Source organism: Sarcophilus harrisii, chromosome 6 (genome assembly GCF_902635505.1).
Source record: "Sarcophilus harrisii chromosome 6, mSarHar1.11, whole genome shotgun sequence".
Classification (NCBI taxonomy): Eukaryota; Metazoa; Chordata; class Mammalia; order Dasyuromorphia; family Dasyuridae; genus Sarcophilus; species Sarcophilus harrisii.
Window position 1 is genome coordinate 192525605 of NC_045431.1, and position 9543 is coordinate 192535147.

Below are 9543 nucleotides of genomic sequence, written 5' to 3' on the forward strand. Positions count from 1 at the left end.
TAGTTATTTGCATATAGTCGTGCTCCTCTTCCTCTTCTCCCCCCATTAGATTAACTAGTTCCTCGTGGGGAAAATCTGTTTTTGCTGTTTTGTACCTCCCCACCCCACCTTTAACTCAGTGCTTATATTTATTAAATGATTGACTCACTGCAATGCTTTGGTCTGTAGCTTCCATTTTTGTGGTCCTGGCAGGATATTAGAGATCATTTAATCATCTTCCCTCACGTGGTGACATGTCAGTGGGCTACCCTGAGGGCCAGTCTTCAGTCCCCAGAGACTTCCAGGATCAAAATCTGGACCTTCTGACTACATCTCCCCAATTGGCCACTAAGCTCCTGAAGGGCAGGAATTGTCTGGCTTTTTAATAACGTCTCCAGTGCTTTGCACATAAGCACTTGGTAAATATTTTTTTCCATTTATCTCTGTGGTGGAGGAGTCCCAAAGAGAAGAGATCTGAGGTTACTTGAGTATTGGGAAGCAGAGCCAGAATTTGGACTCGTCTTTCAACTGTGATTGATTGAGCTATTCTCTGCAATACAATGATCCAAGACATCCCAAAGGATTCTCGATGAAAAATGCTCTCCATCTCCAGGGAGACAACTAATGAAGTCTGAATCATATCCAAGCATATTTTCCCTCTATTTTATTTTTCTTGGTTGGAGGAGGGAGGAGTTTCATAACATGACTAACATGGAAATGCTTTGTATGACTGCACATGTATAACCTATATTAAATTTCTTGCCTCTACAATGGGGAAGGGGGGAATGGACTTTAGAAATCAAAATCAAAAAAGGTTAAAAATTGTTTTTATATGTAATTGGGGGGGGGGAATAAATTTAATCATTTCAGAAAAGTTAAAAAAAAAAAGAACCCAAGTCCTCTAACTCTATATCCATTGGATTTAGCTACCAGATAAAAACACTGAGTGATGGAGGGAAAAGGATTCAGCTCAGGCCAAACATCCCCAGGGCTGACTGCATGGAATTCTATACCCAAGGGAAGGGTACCAGAGAAGGACTCTTTTTCTCCTTATCATGCTAGGCATATTAGATCTTAGAGGGATCCTGTAGGCCCCCTAATATTCATTAACATCTTGGAGGGATCCTGTAGCCTCTAAAATATTGATTAGGGTCTTAAGAGGGATCCTGTAAACCCAAAATATTGATTAGGGTCTTAGAGGGATCCTGGAGGCCCCCTAATATTCATTAACATCTTGGAGGGATCCTGTAGCCTCTAAAATATTGATTAGGGTCTTAAGAGGGATCCTGTAAACCCAAAATATTGATTAGGGTCTTAGAGGGATCCTGTAGCCTCCAAAATATTGATTAGGGTCTTATAGCAATCCTGTAAGCCCCAAAATATTCACTGGGGTCTTAGAGGGATCCTGTAGACTCCAAAATATTGATTAGGGTCTTAGAGGGATCCGGTAGGCTCCAAAATATTCAATCTTCAAGAAAAATGCTAAGGCAGAACTCTGAGCCAATAGCCATTTATTAAAGGGACCTGGCCCTCTTTAATAAATGGGACTTCAGATGTTCCTCGTGGTCTGAATGAAATTGCCCCCTTTCTCCAAGGTCTCAGTTTTCTAGTGTTTGAGAAGACATTACAGAGACATTCTAGATGATGTAAAGTAAAATACAGGATTTCATTGGTTGAAAGACCTATATCTTGACTCTCTAGATCTAAATCTTGACTCTCCAAGAGAATATGCAGTGCAATCCTATCTAGAGTTGATGGCAACCTTGGACAGTAGATGATTATAGAATGGGCAATTAATAGTCATAATGATAAATCATCTATATGAACTGAAAAATGAGCAGGACAAGAATTATCCATTGGTCAAGCACTCATAGCCATTTTCCCCTGGTGGGCAATAGAGAGGGATAAGGAAGGGCAGAGAGTGACAAAAATTGGGACATCCTCTAGCATTAGGTCATCTCCTTTATGCAGGGCTTGGCTAAACGGATGAAGGTTTTCTAGTTAGTTTCCTGTGGTTAACCAAGTGAACTCAACAAAGTTCTAAAACCTAATAAAAGAAATCTAGCTAACCTTATCTAATTATCCCTAAGTATTATATAAAATGTGCAATATTATTGTTTGCAGTAACTGACCAAGTGTGTCTTAATAGACAAGTATAACAGAAATAATCTTATTATTATTATCTGAATCCCACTACACTGAATAATGATGATTGAGGGGAAGAAGGAGTTAAATTAATCATTTGACACAAGCCATAACTTAGGCAGATCTTCTAGCTGTTCCTCTCAGGAAACTCAAAGGTCTGCTTCTCCCAACATTTCACAGGGGGCAGTTGGAAAAGGATTGTGGAGTTGGGGGAGGGAGAAGGAAGGCCTACCCAATGGGAGGGGAAAGGAGAGACTGAATCACAGATTATTAGAACTACTAGAGAATGGGGAAGCTTAGGTAGGGGTAGGGTATTTAAAACTGTAAAAAACCATTCTTGGGAGATTTAAAGGATAAAAAAAAAAAGAAAAGAAAAGAAAAAGTGCTCAGCAGAGAACAAAAGAATAACCTACACAGAAGAGAAGAAAAGATGGGCAGTCATGAATATAATTTCCTCTATTATTATATATTATATGCTTTCTTGACATGGAAATTTGTTATAAATTTTGAATCCTCTCTGATATTCTTCTGGGCACAGGACAGCATTTTGTTTTGTTTTGATTTTCCTTTTCTTTTTTTTTCTATTATTGTTTCTTATTTTTAATTTAGTTCAATAAATAAAAATAAAAAATAAAAACTGTCTTTGGTCCCAAACTGTTATTTGATGTTCTTTGGGCTATAGTTTGCCAACCTTTTTGTTTTTGTTATTCAATCCTATTGTATTACTCTGTATATCTCCAGTTATCCTGATTTATATTTTGCCACTGGACCTAGATGATTCAGAAGAAATGATGTTGGTGACTTTGTACAGTTTGCCCTTACTCAAATTCTTACTTATATTTCACAGCACCACCTCCCTGATGTCATGGTCCTCTTTGGGAACAAAGGAGACAATAATTACTCTGTATATATCAGGTATATAGTTAATTTACATGTTGTCCTCCTCCTTAGCCCCCATTCATAATCCTCTGATCATGGGATTTTCTTATGGAGGTTCAATAATTTTCCCAGAATTACACAGCTAGTGTCTGAAGTCATATTTAAATCCAGGTTTTCCTAACTCCAGGTCCAGTGCTCTATCCACTGAGCCACCCAGCTGCTCCTAGGAAAATGGGGTTAGGTGACTTGTCCAAGAACACTCTGAGCATCTGAGGACAGATTTTTACTCAGATCTTCTGGCCTCTAGGCATTCTATACTGAAGCATCTAGCCCAACTTTACCAGTAGAGAAACTCAGGTCCCAAAAAGGAGTCTCATAGTTATAGCAAGCAAGGGGCATATTTGGAAATTCCCTTAACTCCCTCAGATCTTTTTCCACAAGAAAAAAAAAAAGGTTTTCATAGATGGGGCTATGAAAAAGGAAAGGGGAAGAACTAAGGGACAAGGGCCAGACTGGCCTGGGTGCTAAGGCAAAGAGGCTTCTCAACACCCCCTGGTCACTATCCCATTGTCAGGTGGAGTACAGAGAGGGGGCTCCAATCCAACTGCCTCATCATTGTTTGTTTGAGCATGTCTGAGATTCTCCATGACCCCATTTAGGGTTTTCTTGCAAAGACACTTTACAGATGAAGAACTGAGGCAAATAGTCCGAGATTGGATTTGAACTCAGGTCCTGCCCCCAGCTCAACACTCTAACCACTGTGCCACTTGGCTGCCCCAAACCAATTCATTTGGATGAGATCTGATCAGAAATTGCAGACACAACTCAGAAAGGACAAAATCCCCCGCTGCATTCTGGTTCCCCACCATTGGTCTTGAGACCTGTGTCTTGTGATGGGGATTCAATGACACCTTAGGGAGGGAGGCTGGTATCTTTGGGCCACTTTATGCCCACTCAAAACCAATTCTCAAGCCTTCCAACAAACCTGTGATGTCACTGGCCTTTGAAAAGGAAGGATTAACAAGCACAAGTTGCTTTTGATTTTCACAAGGGACTGCTAGCACATCTGCACCCTCTCTGCTGGGCTTTCAAACATCAGAAGGCAAAGGGAAGTTTCACCCTCCCATAAATGAAACTGGCTGGGGAATTCCCCTATACGACCAATATAGGATAAGTGCACCAGGGAGGTTTGAAGAACTACTATCTTGGCTGGGGGAGGAGACTGTTGACATTCCCTGTTCTAAGCTCCCTCCCAGCTTCAACATTTCATGAATGTGCTCCCCCAGACCCTAATAGACTCTTAAACAGGACAGGCACTTAATTAAAATTTGTTGCAATTGAACATTTCAAAGACCTGTGATTTTGTTCATGCATGTACTCCTTCCACTGACAGGCTGTTGTTATTCCTCTACAATTTGTATAAACAGTTCTCCAAAGAACTTGTCTATGCAGCTGTGTCTGTTATCACTGGTGTCCGTCTTTCCAGCTACGCCCATGAAAGGTCACTTTGCCCAGCTATGTACACAAGGGTCAGTCTGTGGCTTAGATCCCCACCACTCCCCTCCATCAGACCAGGGGAAAGGAAAAGGAACCAGGAAGACAGAAAGGAATAAGCATTTATATAGCACCTCCTAAGTGCCAGGCACTGCACTAAGTACTTTACAAGTATCTCATTTGATTCTCACAACACTTCGAGGTAAGTTTGAAAACCCATTTTATAGTTGAGGAAACCAAAGCAAACAGGTTAAGTAACTTGTCCAGGGTCACATAGCTAGCAAGTATCGGAGGCTGGATTTGAAATTCTGGACCCCTAGCCCTCCCTCCATCCACCGAGCCCTACTTCTAGCTGTAAAGGTTATTTGGCCCAGGCTACTAGGGACATTGGACAACGGAGGTCACCGTTGTGGGACGTGAGGACCCCGTGGCAGAAACAGGTTGTTCTACCCGGCAGGCTGGTCAAAATGGGAGAGAGACTTATGAAAATCAATCCATCTGGCTACGTCCATAGGAAGGGCAGTCTGCCCATGGCTATGAAGTCAGAACATTCAGTCACATCCTTGGGCAGCGAACAGGCAGTTCATTGTCTGTGGCCAGGTCTGGACCACTGTCTACTAAGGCCTCCCTCCCTCGAGCGGCTGTAGGGGCTGTTAGGCACATGGCGATGGACGCGGTGCATTACCAAATTGTGACGCTGTCCATAGTGAGGAATTGATGGGTAAAGGGGCCAGCGGACTGGTGTGTAATCCAACGCTGTGTGAAAAAAATCAAAGGCATGAGAGGTCACAAGACACTGGTTTCTTACCCCCACTCTGCCCCTCAGAGCCTCTGTTTCCTTATCTATAAAAATTGGATCTGACACACTTTGTGCCAAGGCTCTCCCAGCAGTGTTGGGTAGATTAAAAAAGAAAGAATAAAGGTGTTAATGTTTCAGAACCCAGAATGGAAGAAAAGAAGGTTACTCTTACTCTCCCACTCCCAAGGGCAGGATGGGGACATTAATCTTTCTTCCCCCACTCACCCAAATCCTAGGACTTGGAGAGAAAGAAAAAGAAATTGCACTTACCAGCAGGAGAAGGTAAGGGATCACTGAAGGCTATATAGTTGAGGGGGAGGTAGCCAGGCAGGACAGGATTATCTGAGAAGAAGCAGCTGTCTTGAGGGAGGACTTGAGATGAATGAAGGGGTAGGTGGAAGGGCAAGCTTTGGGATGAAGGCAGGAATGGGGGCTGGAACTGCCTATCCAGCCAGGTCAGAGGACGATCAACCTCTTGGGTTACTGGTTCGAAGGAAGAAGACCGCTTACTCCTCTGAGGCGGCTGTCTCCTTTGGCCTGTGTGTTCTAGGAATGTCTGCTCCTCATTCCACTCCCCTGAAATGAGGATGTCAGTTCAGATAAGGATAGTGAAGACCTGGATCCTGCCCCGATCTCTGCCCCAAACTTCAGTTGTTTGGCTTAAATCTCCTAGGTCCTTACTTGACTTGCCTTTGCCCCCTCACTCACATCTCTCCTAGGCTACTTCCTAATTTTAACTGTTAAGTCCAATGGCCTTTATTTTAATCATCCTTTGTGATTCTGACCCTGTTGATCACTCCTTTTGGACAATCCTAAATCTATATCCAACTCTAATCTCTCTCCAAATTCTAGCACCTCATTCCCAACTTTTTGGTAAACATGTCTACCTTGACAATCTACTATTACTCCTCAAATTCCATATGTCCAAAACGGAATAACCTTTCCCCTAAAAAACCATTCCTAATTTTCTGGGTTTCTATTAATGGTACCACTTTTGAGGTTAGCCTTAGAACCACCTTTCACTCTTCCCTCCCCTTCACATCCAATCAGCTGTCAAATCTTGTCAATTCAACCCCCATAACTTCTCTGTCCAATCCCTTCTCTCCTCACCATTTAACAATTAACATTCTAGTTCAGGCCCTCATCCCCCTCTCACCTGGATAACGGCAATAAGATAACAGACATCCCTGATTTTAAGGCTCTTTCACACATGTATTAAAACAGATGCATATCCTCACAATCTGTATCTAGGTCTGTTCTCCCCACTAGACTGGAAGCCTCTTGAGCGCAGGCAGAGTTTGACTGCCCATGGCCAGAATATCCTTCTCTACCCAGGCCAGACTGTAGGTATCCCTTCAACATCACAACTTTCCCCATCAAGGTTGCAGATATACCCGTGAGTTGGTTTTAAGGAATTAAATAGGAATTTGGGAGCTTTGTGGAAGCCACAAATAACATGTGAAAGTCAGCAGACCAATCCAGAGCCAATGACCAAATATGTAATGCACATCTTACAGTAGGGTACTGCAAACATCTCATAAAGGGAAAAACGCGGTCTTTTTTTCTGGACCAAAGGGAGGGACAAAAGTTTCATGCAGATTTTCCGGATGAAGGCTGGGGAAGGAGCGGCGGTATACCTCCAGGCCTGTGATGTGGAAGGGATAACTGTTCTATTTATTAGGGATCCAGTGGATGTGGTGGGTGGTATGATGTGCTGGAAACAAAGGCTGAATTCTGGCTCTGCCATTGGTTACCTTTGACCTTGAGAAACTCCTTTCTAAGTCTAAACCCCTGGATTTTGGACACCCCCTGTCTCATGGTGTGTCGGGTTATTCCCTGCCGGGAAAACGCACGGGCTCCTTATGCGGCGGGGCCCCCCTCCCGCTCCTGAGAAGGCAGCTCACCAAACGGGGTGCAGCGGGTGGGCGCCTCCACCCCCCAGGCCTCGGCCACGTGGGCCAGCAGGAGCTGCGAGAGGTGGCGGTGGGCGTGCTGGTCCCAGTGTATGCCGTCCAGGCGCCGGTGCCGGACTGCGTGGCGGAAGTGGAAGTGCAGGTCCAGCACGTCGAAGTGGTGCCCGTCCGCCAGCATGGAGCAGTAGAAGTTCGCCTCCAGGACGTCCACGCGGAGAGAGCCGGTCTTCTGCTGCAGCTGGGGAAGAGGCCAGGCTTGGGTCCCGGGGCTCGGGCCAGGAGGGCCCGCCCCCCGAGAAGAGGGCAGGCTCGGCCGCTTCTCACCTCCGGCAGCAGAAAGCCTCCGGTAACGCGGTCCCCCAGAGGCATGGCCAGCGTCCACACCAGGAGGCAGGAGGCGGGCAGGACCTGTTCCATCCTCTCAAATAAGCACTCCAGGTTTTCCTGGTAGCTGCGGATGGCGTCGCCGCCGTACCTGGAGGCCGGAAAACCCCGGAGGGGGGGCTTCAGAGCCCGGGAGTGGGGGGCTTCAGAGCCCGGGAGGGGGGGCTTCAGAGCCCGGGAGGGGGGGGCTTCAGAGCCCGGGAGGGGGGGGGGGCTTCAGAGCCCGGGAGGGGCCCCGCCACAGCCCCGGGAGATGCGGATCCCCGAGGAGAGGGCCGGAAAGGCGCCGGCCTGGGGCTGCTGCCGCGCTCACCTGGAGAGGTCCCAGAGGCAGGAGTTCATGATGACCAGGTCCGGGGGCGGCCCGCGCTCTAGCTCCGTCAGGATGTCCTCCACGTAGGCCGAGTAGACGCGGGTGAGAAAGTAGAAGCGGAGGAGATGGTGGCCCGAAGTGGAGAGGAACTGGCGGACCTCGCGGTAATGCGTCCCGTTATGGAGCTCGCCCAGCTGCCCCCCGGCCACCAGCTGGTCCTGCTCGAAGCTCAGCTCCCCCTGAGGCAGACAGGGGCCTCAGAGGGCCCGCCGCCCCCGGGCCACCGCCTCCCTTTGCCGGGAGCCGCCCCCCGACGCGCCCGCCCGAGCCCCCCAGGATAACCTTCACCTTGGCCTTGAGCTGGGCTTCCGTGAGCAGCGCGTCTCTCTGCAGCAGCAGCACCAGGTCCTTGTACACGGCCCTCTGGACTGGGGAGAGAGGAGGGGGTGGGGGAGGGGAGCGGGCCCACCCCCCCCCGCCCCCCCCCTCCCCCCGCCATCCCGCGGGAGCCAGGGCCGCGGATAAGGGCAGCGGCCCAGGGGCGCGGGCGGCCTTCGGAGGGGTCTCCCCCATGTGGGATGCGCTCAAGGCCGGGGTGGGGGCGGGGGGAGGCAGAAGAAGGTTCTCCAACTCACTGGAATCTCCCAGGACAACCACAAACTTGTTGTGCAGCAGCTGCCGGACTTCGCAGGACAAGAAGTGGACCATGGTGCCCGCGGGCGGCGGACCAGCCGGCTGGCGGGGCCCGGGGGCACGGGGCCGCTCCCAGGAGGTGAGGGAGGAGCGGCCAGGTTCCTCAGACCTGCAAGAGGAAAGGGGGCTGGGGCCGGCGGGGCGGAAGGGTAGGGTTAGCTCCTGCCCCTCCCCGGGGAGAGGGGGAGGGGAGCAGCTGCGGGGGTGTCGGGCTTCGAGGCCCCGGGTCACGCCCCGCCTTCTGGCGGCCTCAGTTTCTGTTTCCGGGGGATGGGTGGCACCGCGAGGGGCTCTGCCGCCTGGGAGGGCTCGGCTCCGAAGCCCTGGCCCAAGCGGCCGCTTCCCCCGCCCGGAGCTCCAGCCTCGCCCGGCCCCCACGTGCTCAGGGTGCCCCAGCCCGCTACTCACCCCTACTTAGCTAGTAGCATCGAAGGAAGGAGAGGAGAGATCCGGGAGGGCCGCCTGGAGGTGGAGGAGACGAGGGAAGCTGGGAGGGAGGGGAGGAGGAAGAAGGCTAAGGGAAGGGCAGAAGGGGGGAGGGGGCGGGCGGCCCGGAAAGGAAAGGGAGGGGAGGGGCTTTTCTGTGGCCCCCCGGCGCCCCTCCCGCTTTCCACCCGCCGGACCGTCATTACCACCTGGTTATTGCATCGCTCACTAACCATTCTCCTCGGCAGATTTTGTGCTTTGGGAGATTATTCGCGGAGAAGAGTGGCTACCTAGTGCCATGGAGGCAGCCCGGGCTTTGCAGGCAGAGGACTTGGATTCGAATCCAGCCTTAGTCCCTGGTAGTTAGCAAAAGGCAGAATTCTTCTGACAGCGAGTCGTCGGCGCATCCTCCCAAATCTGGGGCATCTCCGAGGGTCTAGCCATCCATGACAGAGGGATCCCGGGGGCTGGATGCGACGCTCTACCCTCCCCCACCCCGCCCGCTCCCCGCCCTCCCC

At 49.5% G+C, this 9543-nt stretch overlaps 1 protein-coding gene across 4 annotated transcripts; it reads right to left on the reverse strand.

The window, feature by feature from the left end:
• Positions 1-4604: 4604 nt before the first annotated feature.
• Positions 4605-9467, reverse strand: PCED1A (PC-esterase domain containing 1A). Of its 4 annotated transcripts, none has more exons than XM_031944103.1 (9): positions 9259-9467; positions 9008-9061; positions 8542-8726; positions 8255-8334; positions 7907-8145; positions 7534-7684; positions 7201-7447; positions 5567-5872; positions 4605-5253 (listed from the first exon to the last, which is right to left on the reverse strand). In XM_031944103.1, exons 3-9 carry the CDS (start codon positions 8612-8614, stop codon positions 5081-5083), a joined length of 1269 nt encoding a protein of 422 aa, XP_031799963.1. In that variant the 5' UTR covers positions 8615-8726; positions 9008-9061; positions 9259-9467; the 3' UTR covers positions 4605-5080. The 4 variants fall into 4 exon arrangements, with proteins under 4 accessions (XP_031799963.1, XP_031799962.1, XP_031799961.1 ...); XM_031944102.1 differs by having other exon boundaries at positions 8542-8708; positions 9008-9086; XM_031944101.1 differs by having other exon boundaries at positions 9008-9086.
• Positions 9468-9543: the final 76 nt, after the last annotated feature.

Excerpts from the sequence above, each read along its gene's own strand:
- PCED1A (XM_031944103.1), bottom strand. The coding sequence starts at position 8,614 with ATGGTCCACTTCTTGTCCTGCGAAGTCCGGCAGCTGCTGCACAACAAG. Across the intron at positions 5,873-7,200 it reads CACCCGCTGCACCCCGTTTG|GGGAGTGGAATGAGGAGCAG; the intron begins GTGAGCTGCCTT and ends TCCTCATTTCAG. Across the intron at positions 5,254-5,566 it reads TCCCTTACCTTCTCCTGCTG|CGTTGGATTACACACCAGTC; the intron begins GTAAGTGCAATT and ends TTTTTCACACAG.